The 25239-nt window shown below is 58.3% G+C and overlaps 1 protein-coding gene and 1 long non-coding RNA gene across 2 annotated transcripts; one reads left to right on the forward strand and one right to left on the reverse strand.

Moving 5' to 3' along the window:
* The first annotated feature begins 222 nt into the window (after window positions 1–222).
* On the forward strand, window positions 223–19902 carry EHD1 (EH domain containing 1). Its single transcript, XM_079104053.1, has 5 exons — window positions 223–824; window positions 5093–5190; window positions 15822–16234; window positions 18526–18690; window positions 19087–19902. The coding sequence occupies exons 1-5, from the start codon at window positions 421–423 to the stop codon at window positions 19609–19611; spliced, it is 1605 nt and encodes a 534-aa protein (XP_078960179.1). The 5' UTR covers window positions 223–420; the 3' UTR covers window positions 19612–19902.
* Window positions 19740–25192, reverse strand: LOC306640124. Its single transcript, XR_013757755.1, has 2 exons — window positions 24958–25192; window positions 19740–22196 (listed from the first exon to the last, which is right to left on the reverse strand). It is a non-coding gene; the product is annotated as an uncharacterized lncRNA (long non-coding RNA).
* Between the last annotated feature and the right edge of the window lie 47 nt (window positions 25193–25239).

The following is a 25239-nucleotide window of genomic DNA, read 5'->3' on the forward strand; positions in this document are numbered from 1 at the left end:
CGAGGGGCGGGACGAAACAGGTGCGGTTGCCAAGGCACCCAGGCCAAACGATCGCGATATTTGAAATCAGCCAATGGAAGGCGGGGGAGGGTGGAACGTGGCACGCAGCTGGGGGCGGGGCCGGGAGGGGTTCCTCCCTCTGCCTCTCCCTCTCCCGCTGGCCCGCGGGCGGCGGCGCGCGCCCGAGCGCTGCGCTCGACCCTATAAAGGACGCTCGGCGAGGCGCGCGCTCCACTCGGCAGAGGGCGCCTCAGCGAGCCGTGCCGTGCGCCTGCGCAGTGCGGGCCGCCCCCCGCCCCCTGACCCCCGGCCGCCGCCCGCCTCTCTCCGCCGGCCGGCCGGCCCCTCCTCGGCGGTGCGCCCTCGCCCCGCTCTCAGCTGCCCGTCTACCCCGCAGCAGCCAGCCCCGTTTCCCGCAGCATGTTCAGCTGGGTCAGCAAGGATGCCCGCCGCAAGAAGGAGCCGGAGCTCTTCCAGACAGTTGCGGAGGGGCTGCGGCAGCTGTACGCTCAGAAGCTGCTGCCCCTGGAAGAGCACTACCGCTTCCACGAGTTCCACTCCCCCGCGCTGGAGGATGCTGACTTCGACAACAAGCCCATGGTGCTCCTCGTGGGCCAGTACAGCACGGGCAAGACCACTTTCATCCGGCACCTGATCGAGCAGGACTTCCCGGGGATGCGCATCGGGCCTGAGCCCACCACCGACTCTTTCATCGCGGTCATGCACGGCCCCACCGAGGGCGTGGTGCCCGGCAACGCGCTCGTCGTTGACCCACGGCGCCCCTTCCGCAAGCTCAACGCCTTCGGCAACGCCTTCCTCAACAGGTACCCTTCCCTTACCCCGGGGCTCGAGGGGCGACCGGGGCTTCTCGCGTCCGTCGCCCTCACTATCCTTTGTCTGAGAGGCCCCGACCAGACCCTGGACGACCACTCCCAGGGACGGCCCATCTGCATCCCAAGGAAAAACCCATCCAACCCCGTCCGGAGGTCTGGGAGTGGGCATCGCGGACTCCTGACTTTGTCGCCCCCAGAATCTTCCAGGTTATCAGTTTAACTCCCAAACCCTCCTGCAGACCCCAGCTCAACTTAAAGCAAAGGGTTCGGGTTAGAAAGGAGCTATTGCTGCCCACCTTCTCTTGCTCTCCACCTTCTTCCCTAGACTGGAAGCGTCCAGTTCATTCAAATCAATCTGTCCCCACTCAGATTTTTTTTTCTTTTTAACTTTTTATCGTGTGTGTATGTGTTTGTGTCCCCATGGGCTGGACCGGAGTGCTTTACCACCGAGCTACATCCTGGTCCTTTTTATTTTGACATAGGATATCACTAAGTTACTGAGGGTCTTGCTGAATTCTGAGGCTGGCCTCAAACTTGCAATCCTCCTGTCTTATCCTCCCGAATCACTGGGATTACAGGCCTGAGCCACCATGCCAGGCTGAGATGTTTCTTAAGTGTCCTAGAAAAACCCAGTAAGGCTTTTGGTCATTCCAGTTGCTGATGTGGTGTGTCTCTGCTCTGCCACCCCTGGGACCAGTGGTTTTGTGTAGGAGGGACAAGAAGGATCCCTGTGGTTTTCTGACTTTGGGGCAGCCTCTGAAAGGCAAGAGACAGATGGACTGTGAATATTTCTCCCAAAAGTAGCTCTTAATGGGTCATTTCTGCCTTGAGAGGCTTCAGGAGGCAGTGGCACTAGGAGCCCTGAAATGAGATTTGGGCCCTAAGTCCCACTGAAGATATGCTAGGATGGCCCTTAGCCTACTTGGACCTGTTTCCCCAGTTAAATGGGTGAGACCTGTCTCCTTACTCTAAGAGTGATCCTCCAAGGTTCTGACCTTACAATGCTATGAGTGAAACACAGTGGTCTCTTCTCTAAGGAGTTGTAACACTTTTCTCTAAAGCAACTCAAGGCGTCCCCACCCTTACCCCTGCCTCCCAGGGGACAAACCTCCAGACTTCACAGAGCCTGCCTTCCTTGCTCCATCTTTCAAATAGACTCCATGCTTTGAAATCCTGAAGTCTGCGTCAGGGTGAGCCTAGGAAAGAATCTCTCAATCCTTCCTTCCAGGTCTCCACCCCACATGATCACATTCCTGTCCACACACTGCGGCCGCTGCACAGGGCAGGCTGGCTCACTCCAGAGCCCAGGCCCTGACCAGGCCCGCCTCCCTGCGTGAGCTGACCTTTTGTGTCTTTTTGCTCCTTGCAGGCATTTAATACTGCCCTCCCATTTCATGCTGATGCTGTTGGCATGGCAGGGCTAGGTTGAGTGAAGCTCTTTGGGCTAAGGCTCCTGAAGGGCTGGTCCCCCTTAGCCCGGACCCTTTCTGAAGGGTGCTTGTGTTTTATCGTGCCTGTAGATAGGTAATTGGCTCAGACCTTAGCTCAGACCTTTGTTCTTGTGAAAAGTTTGGCTGCTGTACTGGAAAGTTGTCCACTCATTAGGTTTCTCCTGCCAGGAAGAACTTTGGGAGTGACAGGGTGGGTCACTGTCCTTAGATCTTTGCTTGATTGTGAGGACAGAGCTTTTTTAAAAGGAGAAACCTACACTGGGTGCAGTGAGTGGTACATGCTTATAATCCCAGCGGCTCAGGAGGCTGAGGCAGGAGGATCACAAATTCAAAGCTGGCCTCAGCGACTTAGGGAGGCCCTAAGCAACTCAGTGAGACCTTTTCTCTAAATGAAAACTAAAAAGGACTGGGGATGTGGCTCAGTGGTTAAGCACCCCTGGGTTCAATTCCTAGTACAAAAAAAAAAAAAAAAAAAAAAGGAGAAACGCAGCAGCATGTTACCTATTTCCTGCCTTTGGAAACCTAGATTTTCAGAGTTGGAAGGATCCTGGGTATCAGCTCCGCTGCCCCTGCCTCATTGATTCAGGAGACTGAGGCTCAGAGGGCCCAGCTGATTTGTCCAGGTCACTCATTAAGACAAGCCCTCGGTCACTGCTGCTCTGCCTGCAAAAGAACAGCTTAGGAGTTTTGGTCAGACAGGCATTTTGATGGTGTGGGTGCTGGTGGACCCAGAAACCACACTTATGTGCCACTTTGTCACTCCCTCATCTCCAGAGGGTCCCTGAGTGCTGGGGGCCTGCCAAGGGGGGTCTTATCAGCTTGAGCTGAGGCCTGAGCTGTGTCAGGATGTGTAGTACGCAGGGTGCTACCCGACCAGGAGGCGCAACAAAAGGGGCTTTTCTGTGGCTGTCACAGCCTTTCCCAGCTCTTCAAGGGACCCATTGAGTCATGAACTGACTTTCTGGCCTTTGCCTTCTGAGTGTCTGCTCTGAGAATACAGTCAGACAGAGGTGGATCCGACCCAGACAGGCAGTCAGGGAGACCTCCGAGGGGCTGGGGAAAACCTGTTGCATCACCAGGCCGCCCACTCGCAGAGGGTGACAGGCCTGTTCTCGCAGGACCAGCATCTTCCCAGGCTCCACAGCACGGCTTCTTCCTGAGTCTCAGGTGCGCCTTCACTCGCCGGGCTCCTGGAGGGGCATTTTTAAGTATGTTACATGGCACTTCTCAGAGCCAGTTCTCCTTCCACACCCCTTCTTCTGCCAGCCTCTCCAGGGAGTCCCTTCCCGAGCAGGAACCCAGGGTGGGTGTACAGAAGGGCACTCGTGCTCTGTGCTGGCCTTGCGGGGATGAAGGTTGAGGTTTGCTCACCCTGCAGGTCAGCTGGTTTTGCTTGGTTGCACTTGCAGATGGCACCTCTCGCCCCCACCTGTGGGCCACCAGTCACCTGGGGGCAGGGCCACAAGGAGTTACTAATCAGTTCGAATCCTCCCTGCTGTTCTAAGGGCAGCTCTGTGCCTGTGTCCTACAGGACTGTAGGATGTCCTTTGCTCACAATACCTTTTTTAGAGAGGTTTGGTTTGGTTTGCGTTGCTAGGAATTGAACCCAGGGGTACTCTACCACTGAGCTGCATCCCCAGCCATTTTTTTGTTTTGTTTTGGTTTTTTGGGGGGCGGGTACTAGGGATCGAACTCAGGACCTTGTGCTTGTGAGGCAAGCGCTCTACCAGCAAGCTATCTCCCCAGCACCCCCCAGCCATTTTTATTTTGAGACAGGGTCTTGCTGCATCGCCCAGGCTGGCCTCATACTTGCGATCCTTCCTGCCTCAGCCTCTGGAGTAGCTGAGACTGCAGGTGTGCGCCTCTGTGCTTGGCTCTTCCGAGAGGTTCTTTTGTGTGTGTATGTGGTGCTGGGATTGAACCCAAGGCCTTGTGCATGTGAGGCAAGCACTCTACCAACTGAGTTGTATTCTCAGCCCCAGAGAGGTTCTTAAATGAGTCTTTTCTGTGTCTGGTAAAGAATCCTGCTGTCAGTTGAGATCACCTTTGCTCTTCTGGGTTGTTCTGAGCTCAGTGTGGAGCTCAAGCAGCATAGCTAAGCCGTCCCCCAGGAGTCGCTGGCCTGTGGTGGCTGTGTTCCTTCTGGGCCCGCTTCAACTTTAAGCGTGGTGTGTCTGCCCACCTCCTCACTGTCCACCAGCCCGTGTGCTCCCCAGCTTCTCCTGTTAGCCCTCTGCAGCCCCCATCCTAGCAGCTGGCCCAGCAGCAGTGGGAAGAGAACGTCTGTCTTCGCTGTGTGGGACTCTAGCCAAGTTGAGGATTGTAATATGGAACAGCAAGGTCCCCATGTCAAGCGTCTGTTTCCTCCTGAACTGAGTGGTGACCTAGGCTCATGACTTTCATTAACAAGTCAGCAACTGGGAAGTTGAACTCTGGAACTCAGGGTGGTGGCCGGGTAGCAGCTGTGACAGAAGTGCTGCTGTGGGTCATTTGGAGCCTGCTGTTACATTTCCAGTTCAGAAAGTGTGTCCTCTTGGTGGGGGCTGGGAGTGTGGCTCGGGTAGAGTGTGTGCTTAGCCTGCACGAGGCCTTGGCCACGTTCCATCCCAGCACCAAAAGTGAAAAAGAAAAGTTTTTCCAGTTTGCTGGCCACCCCTGGAAAGTAAGATGATAGGACACCTCCTTACGTTCCTTGCTTCTGGGAAGGGAGCCAGTGCAGAGACAGAGCAGGACAGAAGCTCTCCCTGTGGCACCTGGAGCGGCAGCAGCTTTGCCCTGACAGCCCTCTCTGGCCGTGCTCTCCTGCAGGTTCATGTGTGCCCAGCTGCCCAACCCGGTCCTGGACAGCATCAGCATCATCGACACCCCCGGGATCCTGTCTGGCGAGAAGCAGCGCATCAGCAGAGGTAAACAGTCTAGGCTGTAGCCCAGGTGCTGGTGTCGGCGGCCCAGCTGCCATGATGTCCTTCAGGTTTCTTCAACCCCGACGTTTTTCTTTATTTGGACCAGGGATTGAACTCAGGGGCACTTAAGCACTGAGCCACATCCCCAGCCCTATTTATTTTTAATTTTGAGAGAGGGTCTTACTGAGTTGCTTAGGGCCTCGCTAAGTTGCTAAGGCTGGCTTTGAACTTGCCATCCTCCTGCCTCAGCCTCCTGAGTTGCTGGGGTTACAGGTGAGGCCCAGCAGGTTTTTAAAAATGTCTTAAGGGGGCTGGGGATATAGCTCAGTTGGAGAGTGCTTGTCTTGCAAGCACAAGGCCCTGGGTTCAATCCCCAGCACTGCAAAAAAAAAAAAAAAAAGTCTAAGGAACAGGTGCCTCACATTGGCCTCTTATCTGCATGCCACTGCTTTCTTCCTTGCCTCCCTGTACTCAGGTGACTGGAGCAGCCAGGAAGAGGCCACTGTCCATTCCCTGTGACTGACTGCTTTTGGATCTGTGGAGCATGCTGGAAACAGGGCAGATGGGGCCTCTGGCCATGTGGCGAGGTCTCGGGGCATAAGTGCCTGGTGTCTGCTCAGGTGTCCCAGCTAGCACCGCTGACTAAAGGAGTGCCCGGCCGGCCCTCCTGGGGCTTACTTGCTTACTTGCTGCCATCAGCATTTCCAAGTTTTGCCCCCTGGAGCCATCTGAGTTCTACCAAGCCCAGCAGGACTGTGGGCCAGCCAGACAAAAGGAGAAACTAGCGGAACTAGTCGGTTGCTTAGCGCTCAGAGAAATTTGCTTTAATTTGCTTAGCTTTTGGAGTCAGCAGCCTCCCTGAGGCGGTGTCCCCTGGGAGGTCCTGCCCCATGTTAGACCCAGCTGTGTTAACTCTTGTCGGAGTTGCACATGCTCATTTGAAGACCTGGTTCACGGTTGCCTGGTCTGGGTCACATCTCACTGTCTCCTGCACCTCTGTGTAGAAAGTGGGCACCCTTCGTAGGGACTGTGCCTTCTGGGAGGACCATGAGCACAGGCTGGGGTTGGGGGGAATCTGCAGCTACAGAGGGAACAGGTAATGACTTCACAGTTGTCCAGAGGTCGAGGACCAGTGACCGATTTATCATTAACTTGCACAACTCCCCTGTGTCCTTTGCCCTCTGGGCCGCCCTGCGGTAGGGAGCCTGCAGATGAAGCCAGCCGCCTAGGCTTTGGGGTGCTTGGATCTGCTTGGCTATGAGGGGGGAGGCTCTGTCCTCTTTCCAGGCTCACGGACCCCAGCCAGTGTGGCATTGCGTGGGACTCATTGAAACTGAGTCTCTCGCTTTTTCTCTTGAATTGGAGGTTGAACCCAGGGACGCTTGACCACTGAGCTACACCCTCGCTCTTTTTATTTTTTAATACGGGGTCTTGCTATGTTGCTGAGGCTGGCCTTGAACTTGCAAGAAACCATCTCTCTGTAATCAGGTTTGAGAACTGCCCATTTTGCTTTTAGGTTGTAACCTTGGTGGGAGTGACACGCCTAGGAGTCAAAGGGAACTGATTTGAGGACCTCTCTAAAGTAGCCGAGGCCCATCTTCTTCCTTTTTATTGGTATTTTTGTTCCAACCTGGTTTTAAGAAAATGCCTACTAAGCCAAGGCCCGGTCGCTGGCCAGGGCAAGGCCAGTCTGAATAAGTCACTCTTTAAGAGGAGGGACTGCTGCGGGTCCATTCACAACATGCCTCAGGGCTGAGGTGTCCTGGCCTCCGAGGCCTTAGGAGCGGGCTGCGGGGTTGGCCTGCGTGGCAGTGTGACAGGGACAGCAGCTCGCCGAGAGGCTTATCCCTCTGGAGTGCCATTGTGGGTGTGGCTGCAGGCTTCAGGCCGGAGCGCAAGTATTGCATAGAGAAGGTGGGGGCTCTTATGGGTCCTGTTACCAGTAGCCTCTCCCTGCCCAGTGCCGTGACACTCGCCTGCTCTCGGGTCCATGACACTGCAGCCTGTGTCCTTGGGGCTTAGGCTGAGCAGCTAGGACCAACTGCATGTCTTGGTGCATTGATTCCCTGCTTCTATCCCCTGGGATGCATCCCTTCCCTGCTTCCTTTCCTGTGAGGAAAGAGACGCGTGCCTACCATGTCCTCTCTGGGACATGGTAGGCAAGGGCTGTACACAGAGCTATGTCCCAGCCCATGGGTTTGGTTTTGTTGTTTTTCTTTTGTTCCCGAAGTACTGGAGACGGAACCCAGGGTCTCATGGTTGCCAGGCAAGCTCTCTACCACTGAGCTACATCCCCAGCCCTTTCTTAGTTTCAGTTTGGGAGAGGGTCATTAAGGTGACCAGACGGGTCTTGAACTTTGATCTTCCCACTTCAGCCTCTGCTGCAGTAGCTGGGATCACAGGCGTGCACCCCTGCATGCTTCCTGGCAATGTGTTTTGACTGGGACTGGGAGGACACTGTGTGCCAGGCAGTTCCAGCCCTCAAGTGGCCTGTGCAGACAACACATGGAGGAGGGCGCCAACCGGAGGTGCAGCGCCTGCCTTATGGGGCCTCCCACGTCCACTAGGTGGAACATGAGGCCCCTCTGGTTTCTGTAGCCAGAGCCCCCGTATCCACTGAAGGTACCTTTGCTGCATCCTGGGAGGAAGAAGGGTGCTGCTGAAAAGACTGGTGTGTCACTGATTGGAGGAGGGCTGTCACTGTGAAATAGTGAGATTAAATTGGTTTTCTAGACCATTCCTTTTTCTCCATAACTCCAGAGATCCCGATTTAAATTTGTCTTACTATACGTTACCCAGCTAGGATTTGAGATGGGGTGGGTGTTTTATCGTCAAAAGAAAGACTCTCTTGGCACCTCTTGGGGCTGCTGGGTGTGGACTGCAGGGAGTCACCACCACGAGGTGGTAGGAGGGCTGGACTTCTCCCTGGAGACTGTGTCTGCCAGTCCCACAACGGCCTCATGTGGCCCTGCGCAGCAGAGGAAGTCAGAGCAGGGCAGTGCGTTCTGGGCGCCCTGTGCTGGCAGCAGAGAAAGCAGGTGTTTCCCTCGCAGAACGATAGGCCCAGGGGAAGGTGGGCTGGAAAGTGGCACGCTGCTGCCGTCTGTCTGCTGTTCCTGGAAAACATGTCCTGGGGGGCCGCCCGGCTGCGCTGGCGTTGCTGAGCCCACGTGCTCCCGCTCCCGCCCATCTGCCGCCCCTCTGACTCCCTTTTCCCCATGGTCCCTAATGTGTGCAGGAAATGCCGTCTGCAGAGATAAGAGGGGGCCCGCGCGGGCCCAAGGCAGTCTGGACACCGCCAGGCTCTGCTGGGGACCCTTGAGAATTGCCTCAGGGAAGAGAAGGGGCCCCTTTGGGGTCTCAAGCTGCTTTTGCCTGTTCAGCTAATCTTCTGAGCGACTTAAAGATAACATTGTCCTGTGTCAGCCAAGAAAAGTGGTTCCTGAGTGTTACCATGTGCTGATAAAGGGCAGCTGGGGCCAGGCAGAGCCGGCGCCCTTGGCTCCCAGAGCCATGACTGACCCCCTGCATGGTCACACCAGTGCCTGGGGCAGGGTCTTCCCAGGCAGTCCTCTGGGCAGCAGCAGGGGCACACTTGGGGGCCTGGCCAGTGCTCTCCCCTCCCCCATTGTCACTCTGTAGCCAAGACTGAGCTGTAACTTTTGTGCCTCAGTTTCTCCCATGAAAGCTGTGTTGGCAGAGGGAGTGTGACTTCAGCCTGGCTGGCTCAGTGCCTGGCTTCCTGCTGCCACTGCCCGGCAAAGCGCCCCATCTCGTTACCACAGCCGCTGCGCCTGCGGGGGAGTTTCTGCCGTTCCAATGAGGAAACAGGTTGAGGACCCATCAGTAACGAGCCCTGGACGACACCAGGCAAGCAAGGGTTGGCCCTCAGATTCGAACCTGGCCTGGCTCACTTGGGCAGCAGTGTAGCCGAGAGATGCTGCCTTGGTGTGGAGACCCTGGAGTTGGGTTCAGAGGGACCTTTGACCCTTTGGGGTCTTTGTAGGGCAGGGCTCCGAGTTCCCCTGAAATACATAGGCTGCCTTCTGCCTCCCCCTGCCCAGGTCCCACTGAGTCTGGAAGTGGACCTGAGGTCTAGGGCTCGGAACAGCGGTGGCAGCAGCATCTTCCTGTTCCTTGCCTCCAGCCAGAAGCTGTCAGGCCCTCAGTGGAGGTGCCCGGGTTCTCACTTGCTTTCCTGCTGACCGACTGGTTCCCAGGCTCCAGCCACACTGTCCTAGTCCTTAGAGTCGGATAGGGTTTCCCAGGGTCAGACTTCCTTCGGTGCTGCCCGGAGCCTGTGACCTGGTGACACAGCCAGGTTTCCCCAGTGTTCTGCAGACCCCAGGCTGCCCTAGGGGTCGCCCAGAAGCCTGGGGCGCAGCTGAGCGCTGCATCCCTCTTGGAAATACAACACAGATAATACCAGGAGGTTCAAGTCCAGCTCAGTACTGGCCCCAGGGAGTGGCTGTAACTCCTGGGGACCACATCACGGTGGCAGGTACAGCAGTACTTACACTGTCTCACAGCCCTCTTAGGGCTGTTGATAATGGGGCAGGAGTGGACCTGTGGTAGGCTCTCGCCTAGTGCCTGGTCCACATTAAGCGTTCACCGATGGCCCCAATGAATAAGAGAGACCAGAGACTCCAGGCTTCCCCAGCCTGTGCTGTTTTTCTGAGTCACGTCCTAAGGAGCATCCTGGGGTGGCACTGACTCAGCTGGGGTTCCCCTTGGATTCCAGGACATCCTCGGCCTGGCCAGCCCCAGGCTTGCTTGTAGCCAGACTCCCTAAAGCCTCTGACTCCTCACCACACACCACCAGCCGTGCATCCCTCCTCGCTCCTCCCTCTCTGGTTCAGCAAGCTGCCATGGCTGAGTGCTTGGCTGGGGGCGCGGCTGGCTCTGCCTGCGGAGGAGGCGTACCAGGCTGTGCCGGCCTCGGCACCTGTTCCCCCGGCTGCCAGCCGGCAGCAGGCTGGGTAGCAGCCGGCCTGAGCCCTGCAAATGTTTGGTTTCTATTTGAGGTACCAGGCGTTCTTCACGCCTTAGAAGCCGTCTCTGCCCACACGCCCATCAGGATTTGAGCTTCTCGGCCCCAAAAACAAATCCTGAGAGTAAATAAGAGCAAACATTCCAGCAGAGCCAGGCACTCGCTTGACCTTCCAGCAGCCTCTGGGGGAACTTAACTGAGGCTTGAAGAGGGCCAGTGGCCTGCTGGGGTGGCCCAGCGGGCTATTGAGTAGAAGCTCAGGGTTGACATGTGGGCCTGGCGCCAGAGTCCGTCTGGCCTTCCTCTGCTGTATCATCTCATTGCTTATTTCTAGGCCAGACGTAGTGAGGTCTGTGCCCCATGTGCTCGGGTCACCCTGCTGGGGTGTGCAGCTTGTGCAGCAACTGTGTGCCACCACCAGGGCAGGGCACCGCCTCACCCCAAACTCCCCTGCACCCCAAACTCTCCTGTGCCCTTAGTAGTCACTCCATCCCATTTCAGGCAGCATGGTGACTTTTGTCCCTAAAGCTTGCCTTTCTAATGTGTCCTGCAAATGGAATCATACAATTCAGAGCCTTTTGGGCCTGTCTTCTTCCATTGATCCTGAAGCTTTTGAGATTTGCTCCTCTGTTTATGAATATTGAGCCGGGTGCGGTGGTGTACACCTGTAATCCCAGTGGCCTGGGAGGCTGAGGCAGGAGGATCTCAAGTTTGAGGCCAGCCTCAACAACTCAGCAAGGCCCTGAGCCATTTAATGAGACCCTGTATTAAAATAAAAACTAAAAAGGACTAGGAGTGTGGCTCAGTTGTTAAGCATCCCTGGGTTCAATCCCCAGTACCAACAAACAAACAAACAAACAAACTCTCTCTTTAAAAATAAAATTTATTCTTTGAGGTGCTGGCGATGGAACCCAGGGTCTCCACATGCTGGCCAGGCGCTCCCTGGCCAAGCCACACCCAGCCCCGCGACGCGCGTCCTCTCTTGCTCAGTTGCCTCCCGTTCACCTGTTGAAGGGCATTCGCGCTCTCTCCAGCGTGGTGCTGTTTGGAATAAACTGCTGGAAATGTTCGCGGGCAGCTCTCGCTGTGGACGGAGGCTCTCGTTTTTCTCCAGTGACTAAACTGTGCCAGGGGAGCGTGGGCAGCTTTGGAGCCAGTGCTCACGAGCTGCTCGGGCCCAGATCCCGAGTCCCTGTTTTGCTGTCCCGGCCCCATCTCCCCGAGTTGGAAGCTGCAGGTGGGGCGTCTTGGCGCGGAATACCGAGGCCCACGCTGCTTGAATGGCAGGAAACAGGAGTCAGCTGGAGACAACCCTCCATTGTTTCATGTTCTAGAAACTTGTGGAATGTGAGGCAGCCCTCTGCAGCTGCTGGAACTACTGCCTGAGTCGGGGATGGTGCTGGGGACTGAGGGGGTGCACAGCAGCCCCACCATCCACCCCTGGGCCGTGGCGGGCAGGTGACCTCAGGCTTGCCAGGAAAGCAGCTAGCTGTCGGTGGCCTGGGGCGGCCCGTGGGAACGGCCACCTTCGCTGTGGCCTTCAGCCTCCTGTCGGGATGGCCTGCATGCAGACCTCCCCTCAGCTGGCTGCCCAGATCAGCCCCGTCCCCCTTGGCCCCCTCCTGGGACTTTTTTAAATTGTGGTAAAATGTATCTACTGCACAAGGGTTCCCACTTTACCCACTTCTAAGTGCAACTCAGTGGCCTTGGGGACATTCACCTTCTGTGCAGCCAGCCCTCTGTCCGTCTCCAGAACTTCTCCAGCTCCCCAAGTTGAGACCCTCCTCAGTGACCCCCACTCGCCCCCTCCCTGGCCCAGGCCCACCCCCCACTTTCAGTCTCCGCATCCCGTTCTGGGACCTCGTGCCGGTGGCGTCGAGTGTCCTCCACACCTGGCTGCTTCCACTTGGAGTCTCGTCTTCCACCCAGGACTTGCAGCCGGAGCTTATCCTGGTGGCTCATGTCCCTTATCAGAGGTGACTGGCTTTTACTCACTAAGATCCCTCACCGCGCGGGTCGACTTTCCTCTCCAGCCCACCCTGAGGGCCATGTGTTCTGTGTCCCTGATGGGAATAGAGGTGTCAGCTCTGTCACCCCACCTGTGACCTGGACAGAGCTCACACGCCCGCCCCTTCTCCTCAGGCCACGTCCTCTCTGGCCGAGCACACCGTGACTGCTTTGCCACCGAGCTGCTGTTGGGTTAGGGTGTGTTGACCCCAAGCCGACCTCTGGTGGCCCCGAAGCCTGCACATGCTGGGGTTGCCGGCAGCCTGGCGGGTGTTCCTGCTCCCGCCGCCCCTGAATGGTGGGCTCTGCGGCTGCTCTTGCCCCTGCGGGGACCCCAGGTGCCTGGTGCTGCTGGCTGGTGTGGCCTCTGGAAACCCGTGTCTCAGGCTAGTGAGGCGCCTCCGAGGGCCTTGAGGGACAGTGGGCCACGAAGCTCTGGTGGCCTGGTGGTGGCGTCTAGACACGTGGGCATGCCAGTGGTGACGTGGTACAGGCGTGAGTGCCGTGACCCTTTAGGTGGCCTGTGGCTGCACTTGGCCAGCCGCTGTCTCCCTCCCATCAAGAGTGTGAGCATTTTCCATAATAAACAGGAAACTTCATTCACCTGTGAAAATACAGCCTTAGCTTTTGCCTCCTGCCTAGGTGCTGGCCGGGAACAGGGCGTGTGGGTTGGTGGGGCCGTGTGGGGGCCATGTCAGGCTCCTTCCTCCTCTCTCGTTCCCTGTGGATGAGGTGGGGGCATGAGGCCAAACGGGGTGGGACTTGGGAGGGTGACCTCAGCTCCCCAGACGCTGTCCTGACTGCCAAGCCAAACCCAGCATGGCGGAGCTCAGCCCATCAGGGCGCCCCTGTTCCCAGGAACTCAGTTTTGGCATCGCTGCATCCCCAGCTGTGTGGATTATAGTTTCCATTTGTGGTGGGGTGAGGACACAGAGCATGATGAGGGAGGAGTTGGGCCTCACTCTTGCTGAGCGAGGGGCCTCCATTATTCCTGAGCTGTCACTTTTCAATGCTGGCCTCTGTCCCTCGGGCTGGCCCTCCACAGCGGGTGTGGGCAGCAGCGTTGCCCGCCCAGTTTTCTGCCGACGTTTCGTTCCCTGAGTGTTGGCTCTCCGCTCTGGGGCCAGGTGTCCCTGGGGCCTTGTACTTTGGAACTGACAGCCTATGGTGGCTGTCATATGGTGTCCTGGCACCTGCTCAGTGCGCTCCCACACCTGAGCACGTGGAACCTGCTCTGCTGGCCTGCGCATTGCTGGCTGGAGCCCTGGGAAGCAGATTGGGCTCCCCTGCCCGGACTGAAGCCCAGGCCCCAGGTACTGCGCACTCTGCCTGTGGGGAAGTCACCCTCTGGTCAGCATGCCTGTCCCTGCTGTGCTGGGGCAGCAAAGAGTTGCAAAGCACAGCTCTGGGAGCACTCCGCCCCCCCACTGTCACTAAAGCAGCAGATTTGGGGTTTTCCTTACATTTTGGTGACTTACCTCAATGACAAAGGCTGTCCTGTGACCTCCAAGCCAGGCCAAACGCTTGTAGCTCTTAGTTTCTGACCAGCAGTGGAACCCCAGGCCCCTCAGTCCCTTGCTCCCAGGGAACCCCTCCATCCCCTGCAGTGGGGCCATTTCCTGCTGGACCCTGTGGGGAGCCCTACCCATTATCTCCTGTGATCCTGCCTGTAGCGCCTGGAGGAGGGATTGTGCAGATAAAGTGTAACTCAGGGGTTAAGTCACGAGTGGCTGGAGCCAGGAGCTGAGTCCAGAACCATCTTATTTCAAAGCCTGTGCTCTCTCTGGATGCCCCAGTGTGGGGAGAGGCTCAGCACCCTGTAGCTTCAGCTGCAGCCAACGCCAAAGTGCACTTGACCCAGGGGCCTGGCAGCGTGAATGTTGTCTCAGCCAAGCGGAGTTGTGCCCTGGGCAGCCTCATGGTGGTGACCCTGGAGCTTAGCACCTTGGGAGCCATAGGCTGTCCAGGAGTGGGGCTGGGGACTTGCCCCCAGCCTGGGACAGGTGGGGACCACCAACACCACAGAGGCTTGAGCTGCCTGCCCAGCGTGCAGGGCAGCACTGGGCGGGCCTGAGAGGGCTGCCCTCGCATTCCCTGGGTGTTGTCCTCCTCTGTGGACTCCCTTCCCCTGCCACCTTAATCACCTTCATATCGCCCACCACGCAGTCTTCACGGGGATGCCAGGTGCAGGCTGTTTGGGGGACGCTGGTTGGGCCACTAGCTGGGTAGCATCCCAGGCGTGCCCCCTCCTGTCGGAAGGGCTTCTCTGGTTTATTCGCAGGAGTTTGTGACTGCTCTCTGTGAAGTACTTCGTGGTTCTTAGAGGGTGGCCTACATTTGTGGTGGCTTGGGGCACTGGTGAAAAACCAGGGGACAGCCCAGGGAGAAGGGCCAGGCACTTGTGGGCTGTGCCCAGTTCCCAGACACCTGTTTCCACACGATCTTCCTTTCTCCTCTTAGTGTTCCTACAAGGTGAGAATTACAATTTTCTCTTCTGGGAAGATTTTGAGGAGCCGTAGTTTTCGGGGAGACTAGTTAGAGCACTGTCACAGAGACCCCAGAGTCATGGGCCTGGGTCAGATATCCCAGAGTTTATGTGAAAAGGGTGTCTGCTCTGGCTCCTGCCATTGCGTCTATGTCCCTGTCCTCGGGGAGGAAAGCCAGAAGGGCGCGTATGCCTTTTCTCATTTCTGTTGCATGAAGGATGGGCGAAGGCAGGCTGAACCTGGAGGCCGTGAATCCAGCTTGCACCAGAGAGTCCTGTAACCGGTGGGGAATTCCACTTAGTCTGTCACATGGCACAAGTCATTTTAATTGGTTGACCTTGATTGGACTTAATTGGCTGGTGAGAAACAGCATAAAGCAGGCTTTGGTGCTGGAGTTGGTCTCAGAGAGCCAGCTGGTCTCAGAGACCCCTCCGAGGCCTTGCCGACCCCCCTGCCGTCCCCACTGCCGTCCCCACTGCCTCAGGGGAAAAAAAAGAGAGAAGTATTCAACACCTCAAAGGGGAAGTGGTTTGCAGCAGTTCACGGCTCGTGTGGAGCAAAGGTCAGCACACTTGCTGGAAGGGTCAGCGTTAATATTGCCAGCCCTGCACACTTCACGGCGTCCGTCCGTCACAGCTGAACCCTGCCACAGCTGAGCCGGGCCACGTGGGCAGGAGCAGCCCCTGCATAGTGGGCGGGGCTGTGTCCACAGTGCTATTTACATAAGCAGGTGGTCCCTGAGCTGGGGGTTGCCAGCCCCTGTTGTAGAAAATAAGGGAGCCTGGCACGTAAGCACCGAAGAGATGGCATTGTGACTGAAGAGCACCGCTCACTGCCCGGCACACAGTAGGCAGGCGGCAGCCCCTGGCTCCGTCTCTGCCGGCCCTGCTGTGTGGAGCCTCATGACTAGAGTCTCCGCATCTCGTCCCCACGTGACCCACTGTAGAGCATGGGCTTGGTAGCTTCTGGGCGTGAGCACCTGTCCATGCCAGGTGATGCTGAAATAGGGGTGACCCAGTGACCCTGTCCTAGGCTGTGGTGTTGTTCAGATAGGTGCGTTCTGGGAATCTGAAGAGACCCTTAGAAGTTCGAGACGAGAGCCACCAGGGCAGCCTGGGCCCTCGCGCCCGACTCATGCCTCTTTCCCCCAGGTTACGACTTTGCGGCGGTCCTGGAGTGGTTCGCCGAGAGGGTGGACCGCATCATCCTGCTCTTCGACGCCCACAAGCTGGACATCTCTGATGAGTTCTCGGAGGTCATCAAGGCGCTCAAGAACCACGAGGACAAGATCCGAGTGGTGCTGAACAAGGCCGACCAGATCGAGACGCAGCAGCTGATGCGGGTGTACGGGGCCCTCATGTGGTCGCTGGGGAAGATCATCAACACCCCCGAGGTGGTCCGGGTCTACATTGGCTCCTTCTGGTCCCACCCACTGCTCATCCCCGACAACCGCAAGCTCTTCGAGGCCGAGGAGCAGGACCTCTTCAAAGACATCCAGTCCCTGCCCCGGAACGCGGCCCTCAGGAAGCTCAACGACCTGATCAAGCGGGCCAGGCTGGCCAAGGTAGACCCCGGGGCATGGGGACCGGCACGGTATCCGGTGGGGCCCAGGGGCTCTGGGGCTGGAGTTTGTTCAAGACCCACCCCACGGGCTGCAGAGCCACATCAGCAAAGCCGTTCCTCGTCACAGAGCCCTGCTCCGTGTCCCTGCGGTGTCGCCTGCTCTCGGCTAAGCTTCTTCACCTGGCCACCCCGTAGCCTGTGGTCTCTGGGGCTGAGCCCCCGCCCTGTCAGAGAAGTCTGAACGTGTTCAGTGTAGCAACCCCAAACAGGAAGTCCCACAGAAGAGGCGGCAGCCCGGAAACGGAGTGTGGTGGTCGGTGGCGCTGGCCTCCTGCGGTTCCCCTCAGGGTGCATTGTGCCTGGAGGTGCACACAGCCTGCTGGTGGCGCTGGGCATGGTGGAGGGACACCCAGCCCATCCCAGCACTCTTGGCCTTGGTGGGGAAAACTGGCACAGACAGAAACGAGCATCAGGCCTCTGCTGTTGCAGGGGAGGCGTGGGGGCTGCAGGGCCGACAGCTGGGAGCCATCCCAGGGGGCAGAGGGCCACGGGTGGCCTCAGTGGGAGCTGCTGTTTGAGAGATGGGAGGAGCTAACGAGGAGGCGGGCATCGTCCTTCAGCCCAGAGAGAGCACTGGTGCTTCGGCCCACGCCCCAGGAGGCCGTCCTGTAGGCCATCCTGACCCTCCAGAGGAGCACAGGGCCCATCCCGCCTGACGACAGCATGTGTCGCTGAGCTTTTGGGATCTTGGTGCCTGACCGAGTGCTTGAGTGCGAGTCTGGGTGGCTGAGGCTAGGAAACCACAGCCAGTGAACGCTTCACACAGGGCAGAAGATCCCGTTAGGGTGTCTGTTTTGTTGGTTTTTTAGCAACACTGGGAGTTGAACCCAGGAACCCTCTGCCATGTCTCCAGCTCTTTTTATAATTTTTTCCTGAGACAGTCTCACCAGGTTGCCCAGACTGGCCTTGAACTTGTAGTCCTCCTATCAGCCTCCCATGTTGCTGGAATTCTAAGCATAGCCATCATGCCCAGCTCAAAATGGTGTTCTCACATGATCACTTGTCAGAAGCCTGCTCTGGAGGGTACAGGCTCTTCATTTTTCTAGATCCCTCACTTTCTAGATACTCAGGACTCCCCATGAGCAGAGCCAGCTCTGAGAAGGGAGCCTGGGAAAGGCTGGTCCACAGCCTCAAAGGACCAAGAAGGGCCTGAGCTGAGGTGCAGCCCTGGCCCAGCACGCTGCCCCAGGGCTCGAGAGAGTGGTCCTACCTCTTCCTGCCCAGCCTCCTTCCGGGAGAGGCAGAATAGGGCAGGCTGGACTCCCTGCCTGTCAGAGATGGCATGTAACTGTCTGGCCTGGGGCACTTGAGTCACATGCCTGGAAAGCCCCAGGGTCTCTAGTGTTGTCCCCACCTGCTGTTTCATGGCTGCTTCCTTTTCATTGGTGACTCACACCAGCCTGTGCTGGGAGAGTGGTGGCCGCAGCCAACCTGTCACGCATCCCTGGGAAATCCCAGATGCCAGCCCAGGGGTGGGGAGGCTGCTGCTGAACTGAGTGAGGGGACGGATGGGCTGGAATGGCCCAGGGGCGTCAGGGTGACCGGCATGTGCCACCCTTAATTGGGAAGTGTCTGGGCGAGGCTGGAACCTTGGATCAGCTGGAGAAAGCCTTGCAGGTCTCTCTAGTCCCGTCATCCCCAGGCTGATGTGGTGATGCAGCAGAGCCGGGGACTCTCCCCGAGCAGGGCAGGGATCTGAGGCTGCAGGCTGGGCCCCGCCCCACTGCCTGGCTCTGAGGAGCGCCCACCTCTGCTGAGGGAGGGCAGCTGGGGCCTGGTCGCCTCAGCAGTCCTGTCACGTGCTGCCTCCCTCCTGCCGGTGCACGAGCCCCGGGCCAGGCTGTCGGACTCTCAGCTTACTTGGGTGGGACTGAATTCTTCTGACCTCTTAGGTGAGGATGTGCAGCGCCTAGTGGTGCCTCTCTGTGCTCAGCTGGTGGCCTTCTCTTGTTGACAGGCTGGGCTTGCTGTTCCCACTTGTCACTGTGACTTGTCCAGATGTCGTCTGTCTGCTTCAAGTGCACCTCCTTTTCTCCATCCCTGTGGCAGTATTTGCGTCTGGTCCTGCCCGGGAGTCCTGTGATGGAGACGCAGCTCTGAGCACAGCCCCGGCTCCTCTGCCTTCCTGCCCCGGCAGTGAGCCGCGGGCACCTGGCCACATTCCCAAAGGCTCTTGGGCGGCCAGGGCACATGCCAAGCAAGCCCTGACACCCGGCCCTCCTGCCCACCCAGGTCCACGCCTACATCATAAGCTCCCTCAAGAAGGAGATGCCCAACGTCTTTGGTAAGGAGAGCAAGAAGAAAGAGCTGGTGAACAACCTGGGCGAGATCTACCAGAAGATTGAGCGGGAGCAGCAGATCTCCCCCGGAGACTTCCCGAGCCTCCGCAAGATGCAGGTATGGCTGCCTGAGCACTGCTGCTGGAGGGGGCCCAGCTGCGGGGGGCAGGGCCTCCCTAGACGAGGCAGCTGGCAGGGGAAGGTGGTGACTCAGCCGGTGTGGGGGGGGCGGGGGCACCTAGGGCATCCTGGGGCATCCTGGGGCGACTCCCGGAGGGGCAGCGGTAGCCAGGGCTCACAGGCTGGGCTGACCTGCCTAAGCCGGGCAGGGAGGAACTGGCTTCCTCTTTTGTTTTGTTTTGCGGCTCTGGGTTTAGAACCCCGGCTTCGCCCGCGCCAGGCAAGCCCTCTGCCCCTGGGCTGCACACCCAGCCCCAGCAGCTTTCTCCTGGGACGCTGGGGCCTCACTGCTCTGCCTGGAGCCCCACCCAGCCCTCTCCCTCCTCCGCCATAGGAGCTACTGCAGTCCCAGGACTTCAGCAAGTTTCAGGCCTTGAAGCCCAAGCTGCTGGACACGGTGGACGACATGCTGGCCAACGACATCGCTCGACTGATGGTGATGGTCCGCCAGGAGGAGTCCCTGATGCCCTCCCAGGCCGTGAAGGGTGGCGCCTTCGATGGCACCATGAACGGGCCCTTCGGGCACGGCTACGGCGAGGGGGCCGGCGAGGGCATCGATGACGTCGAGTGGGTGGTGGGCAAGGACAAGCCCACCTACGACGAGATCTTCTACACGCTGTCGCCAGTCAACGGCAAGATCACGGGAGCCAACGCCAAGAAGGAGATGGTGAAGTCCAAGCTGCCCAACACGGTGCTGGGGAAGATCTGGAAGCTGGCCGACGTGGACAAGGATGGGCTGCTGGACGACGAGGAGTTCGCCCTGGCCAACCACCTCATCAAGGTCAAGCTGGAGGGCCATGAGCTGCCGGCCGACCTGCCCCCGCACCTCGTCCCACCCTCCAAGCGCAGGCACGAGTGACAGCCCGGGCCACGCAGGACCACCGCGTATCCTGCCACCCTCTCTGTGCCCGCCCAGGTGGGTGGGGCCTGGGAGGCAGAGATTGGGGGAGGGGAAGGGTCACCACTTTTCAAGGTCCATAAAGACTGAGCGGTGTTTCCTCAGCTCTCAAACAGGAAGAGCACCATCTTTCTTTAAGGCTGTTCCTGGGCCCCGTGTGGGGAGGCAGGGGTGACGCTCGGATGTGGATGATGGAATTTTGTGCACAAGAACTATGGATATTTTTAATATATAACGTTAGAGGCAGCCTTCTTTCTTGCCTCCTCCTCTGTCCGACAGCCCACGCACACACACCCTCTCTCCCGTCCCAGCCTTTACTGTTGCCCTGGCCAGCCGGCGCGGTGGCAGCGCTGACCCCGGGGAGCAGGCCTGCCCGGCCCACCTCAGCTCACGGTCTGGCAGCTGCCACCAGGAGCCCCATGTAGACAGGAGGCCAGGCTCCGTGTCCAGGTGGGGCTCACATGGGGCAGGGGCCTCAGCTCCGCCCCACCCCTGCTCTGGGGTGAGCCAGTCTAGTGTCTCCCGCCCAGCCTGGGCTTCCGGTGCCAATACTCTGCCCCTGTCCCTCATACCCCAGCCCGACAGCCCTCCCAGCGTGGCAGCCCCAGATGCAAAGCCCAGCCACCCCTGTCGTTCTGGAGGACTGGGAGGGGTGAGAGCACCTTCCAGAAACACATAAGCTAGGTCTTGTTTTACAAAGGGACGTCTTTCATACTTGACCACATTTCCAGAAACTTCCAGACCACTAGTTCAAAAGCTGTGATTTTTGTCTCCCTTGCCCACGGTCCAACCTGGCAGCTTCACCCAGGAGCCATTAGGTGTGTGGAGTAGTGCAGAGCACGCTCTCAGGCCCAGGAGCGGCGGCCATCCCAGCTCTGCAGAAGGGTCTCAGCTGTAGCCCTCACTTCACTCTCTGGCTTTGCTGGCGCTTCCTGGTGCTCCTCTTGAGTGGTTGGTGGGTTCCCATGACCTGGCATGGTTTGGTGCTGTGAAAGGAAGCCTGTGGCCCTGGGCCTCCTGTCTGGGCAGCAGGGACCAGGGGAAAGTCCAGCCCCTCCCCGCCCCCACCCCGAGCAAAGGGTGTCCGCCCAGGACCTGGATGTCCTCAGATTGACCCCTCAGCCCGACTGAGCAATAAGAAACCAGAGCCCCAAGCAGCCAGTGCAGCGACTCCACTCTGCGCAGCCTTGGGGACCTGGGCACCCAGGTGCACTTGCTCACCAGGGCAGGTGGAGCAGCCTCCTGTGCTCAGGTGGGCTTCAGGGAGCCGCGTGCCCACCCCAGTGCTGCTGTTGGTCTTGCCAGGCTGTGTCCAGGCTGGCCTGTTACCTCCACTGCCCTGGCCCGTCTTCCACCCATGTCGTTGGGTGAGGGCGGATGGGGCATGCCCTCACCTCCCCCGGCGTTCACTGTTCACTGTGTAAGGGCCACGGCGCCTGTCACACTCACCTGGGGGGCAAGCGACAGCCTGAAGACTGTTCTCCTTGCATTAAAGAAAGTTAACGTGCTGACGCTGGCTCCTGGTGCTCAGTTCTTGTCCAGGGCCGAGGGCCCCGGACCCTTCCCACTCGGCCCAGGGGCCCACTGGCAGAGCATTTGGGGGACCAAGACTCCAGCAGGGACAGATCGAGAGGCCTACCAGGGCAAGGGGGCCATGGCTGCCCAGTCACACTAACTACAGAAGCTGCCACCTCCTATTTACGGGATCCTGCAGACAAGGGTAGGGAAAAGGGGTCCCCGAGGAGGAGCTGAGGCCCTGTTTCCTTTGCTGGGCGGGGGCTGAGCTTGAGGGGTTCATTCCGGGTGGGGCTAAAGCAGTTGGGAGAAGCCTGATGCTTGGACCAGGCAGGCACCTCCGCCTGATCGTCGCAGCATTGCTTGGCCTGGGCCCCACCTCAGACAGATGAGTGGGTGCCCTTGGGGCCATTGTCACCTGGAGGGGTCTGGTAAACAAGGGTTTCTGGGCTCTAGAGCCAGCCTGGCTCCATGCTCACCCTGAGGGGCGTTTAAAGACAGGGAAGGCGGCTTGGAGACTGACAAAGCAGACACCCCGACAAAATCCACACAGTCTGGGTGGGGCCAGTCAGGGCCAGTAGATGTCACAGATAGGAGGCCTGTTTGTAGCTGCGAATGAAAGGGTGAGTCGGGAGTGACGTGCCCCAGGAGGTACCGTCTGGAGGTGCAGCTGGGGAGAGATGAGTCCAGGTGAACATGGCCCAGGACGGAGGAAGCAGGTGCTCATGGAGGGTCGAGGACTTGGTGATGTGCCCTGGGGTCCAGCCGCTGTACCGCATCTGGCCTGATGTCTGGTGTCTGAGTCAAAGTGCCCCAGGCTCCCCAGACTTCCCAGGTCACTCAGTCACCTCCTGTGTAGGTTCACCGTGAGCTCGGTTCTCCTAAACCCTCAGGATCCTAGGAGGGCTGCCTTTCCCATTTCACAGCAGAAGAGCCCAAGACAAGACAGCTTCAGTCACAGGGAGCAAAGGAAGGTCCAGACAGGTCTGTCCAGCTCCAGGCTGTTTCCACTGTTTCCCACTGAAAGTTCCCTTGAGAAAGAAAAACAGTCCGGAGCAGTGGCGCACACCAGTGACTCAGGAGTCTGAGGTAGGAGGCTCATGAATTCAAGGCCAGCCTCAGCAACTTGGTGAGGCTCTAAGGAACTCAGACCCTCTCAAAAGAAAACAAAAAGGGCTGAGGATGTGGCTCAGTGGTTAAGCACCCCTGGGTTCAGTCCCCAGTACCAAATTAGTAAATAATTGTTTTTGTTTTGTTTGGGTACTGGGAATTGAACCCAGGGATACTTTACCATAGAGCTACGTTCTCAGCCTTATTTATTTATTTAGGGTACCAGGGATTTAACTCAGGAGTGTTCTACCACTGAACTATACCCCCAGCCCACCCTCAACTGTGGCTACTCGGGCTCCAGAAGCCCACAGTAAGGCTGAAGCAATGTCACCCACTCCACTACCAGGGCCTAGAAGGGGGCGAGCTGTCAGAGTCACAGAGAACAGACCCCAAGTGCTCTCCTGGAACGTGAATTAGGGGCGGCCGGGCCTGCCCTCTTCCACCGGGGCACAATATCCATGGGCTCTACGGCCTGTCCAATGCCCCGCTGCAGCAGTGAAGCCCCAGAGGCTGCCAGGAAGTGAGCTGAGCCTTAAGGAAGGACAAAGAGTGTGCACCCCATTCGGCTGCTGCAGCAGAGCTCCCAGGCCTGGTTTGGGTTCATAGATTTGGGTCCTCTCTAGGCTGAGAAGGGAGTTGAGGGGGCCACTGGATGTGGTGGAGGTGTGGCACCAGAGGGTGACCCCACCACTCGCCCCCTTCCCAGTTCCCTCGAAGCCAGGATCCTGGGTGAGAAAACCCTCTCAGAAGGCTGTCGAGAGGCCTTTTCCAGCTTCGAGCGTGAGAGGCCTCCGCGGCAGTCTGCCACCACCCCTGTCCTGTCCACACAGCACCTCGGAGCCCAGGACCCCAACACTGCCCCACGCAGCAGCTGTTGAATCTGCTGCGGTTCCTTGTAGAATTTCATTCAGAACAAACATGTCTTCTCCTTCGAACACAAAGAAACTAACAAATCCACCCCAGGGCCCTGTCCTTATCTGAATCAGGCTGGTCATAGGACCTGTCCAAGGCCAGCTGGTGCGAGGACACCCAGCCACCATGCCTGCCGTGTTGGAAGTCACCGCCAGGGCTGGGCTGGGGGTGAGTGGCAGGGCACTTCCCCAGCATGCATGATGCGTGGAACTCTAGATTTCATCCCCAGCACTACAAATTAAAAAAAAAAAAAAAAAAAGAGCCAAGCAGCATTTAGAGGGCACCCTGGTGACAGCCTGCAGCTGTGCCACTCTCCGGCGGGACCAGGGCTTTTGCCTCCTCAGCCACCTCCTTGGGCTCCAAATGCTCTCCCGGCTACGCCTTCAGTGGCTTCCTTTGCTGAGCACCTAGGTGGCTAGTCGGGTAGGAGAGAGGGTGGGGTCTGGGCAGCACAGTGCCCCACCCAACACCCAGAACAAAACAAGGGCTCCCACCCTTCCCTGAAGCAGCTCAGACTTGGTGGCGCCCATGGGCCAGAAGGATGGTGGCCAAGGGGGCTCGGGCTGGGCTTCCTGTGCACCCAGAAGGGCCATTAATTGCAAAACCACATGGGCTACAGCTGGGAGCGTGGGAGCCCCTATGTCGCACCGCAGCAGCCTGGGGAAGGTTTTTGGAAGAAAACCCAGGATGACGAAACCACCATATGTCCACTCCTTTGGAGCTTTGGACATTTCCAAGGACGCACCCCTGAGAGCCAGGGCGGGCGGGGGAGTGGGATGGGGTGCCAAGGACGAGGTGGGGATGGAGTGGCTGCTCAACCTGGCCAGCTCCATTAGCCCTCCCGGCTCCCCAACTGACACCTTCAAACAAGAAGGGTGCCTAAGCATCAAGGCAGGCACACCTCGACCCCCACGCGCTACCTGGAGACATGGTGGGGGGCCAGGGGGACCATAACACGTGCCTCCTTTGTCCCTCACACCTGAGCAGGTGTGCTTCTCCATTATACACAAATGTGCCCAGAGAGAGGGAACAGGACTTGCCCAAGGCCGCACACCTGGGCCCCAGGGACAGGGAGGGCTTCAAGAACCTAGGCCAGCTACCTGCTCCCTGCTCCCCTGGAGGAGGAGTGTGCACTGTGCTTCTGGTGGCTCAGAGCAGGGGCAGTAGCTTTGAGTAGCTTCAGAGGCCACGCTGGGGGACTCCTTGGCGCCCCCCACTAGAGGCCAAATCTCTGGACCTTAGGAGGGGGAGCCACAGAACTGGCCTCACAACTACTACAATGTGACCTTGGAGGGAGGTCGCAGACCTGGCGCCTGCGTTGTGTGGGAGCCTCCTTCCAGTCCCAGAAGGCCAGGCCAGGGGTTCAGAAGACCTGAGGCCCCTGGGCACGTCTACGGGGCTCTTGGGGCCTCTCCCTGTGGTGAGCAACCTTCTGGGTTTCTCCCCTTTTCAGAAACTTCTCTGCCTCTCTTTCTGCTAAGCCTGGATTGCTGAACGGATAGCTTCTTTTCTCCATCTTAGCCTTTGCAGGGGCTGGGAGTGGGGCTCAGTGGTAAGCGCTTGCCTGGCACGCCTGAAGCACTGGGTTCGATCCCCAGCACCACATAATAAAGCGAAATAAACAAAAGTATTGTGTCCATCTACAACTAAAAATACTGAAACAAACAAACAAACAAACAAAGACTCTTTGCAGAAGCCTACGCAAAGCCTAACTTGGCCTGGCCTCTCCCTGCCCCAGGTCCCAGCTTTTGGGGGCTGTAGAGTACTGACCTGAGCAGGGAACCCAGGCGCTCAGGCAGGGTGCGGACTAGGGCTGGAGCCCAGGGCTGGCGTGGACATGCTAATCTCTGAAGACGTGTAATCAGAAGTCTCCTGGTAGGGCTCTTGTGGCGATAAGAGATCTGAAGTCACTTTGACATGCTGAGGAGCACCTAGGAATGCAAGGTGTTATCATCATGACCTCCCCCCCAAGGCCAGCACCTCCATCCGGAAGGAGCTTCAGGACAGCAGGCTCTGGAAAACAGTGGCCATGAAGGAGGCATTGGAATGAGG

Source organism: Sciurus vulgaris (genome assembly GCF_902686455.1).
Source record: "Sciurus vulgaris genome assembly, chromosome: 11".
NCBI classification, from domain to species: domain Eukaryota; kingdom Metazoa; phylum Chordata; class Mammalia; order Rodentia; family Sciuridae; genus Sciurus; species Sciurus vulgaris.

What these genes read in the sequence shown, in the direction of transcription:
- EHD1 (XM_079104053.1), top strand. Translation starts at nt 421, where the DNA reads ATGTTCAGCTGGGTCAGCAAGGATGCCCGCCGCAAGAAGGAGCCGGAG. An exon ending in AGCGGGCCAGGCTGGCCAAG is followed by an intron (nt 16,235 to 18,525) that starts GTAGACCCCGGG and finishes CTGCCCACCCAG; the next exon opens with GTCCACGCCTACATCATAAG. An exon ending in CGAGCCTCCGCAAGATGCAG is followed by an intron (nt 18,691 to 19,086) that starts GTATGGCTGCCT and finishes CCTCCGCCATAG; the next exon opens with GAGCTACTGCAGTCCCAGGA.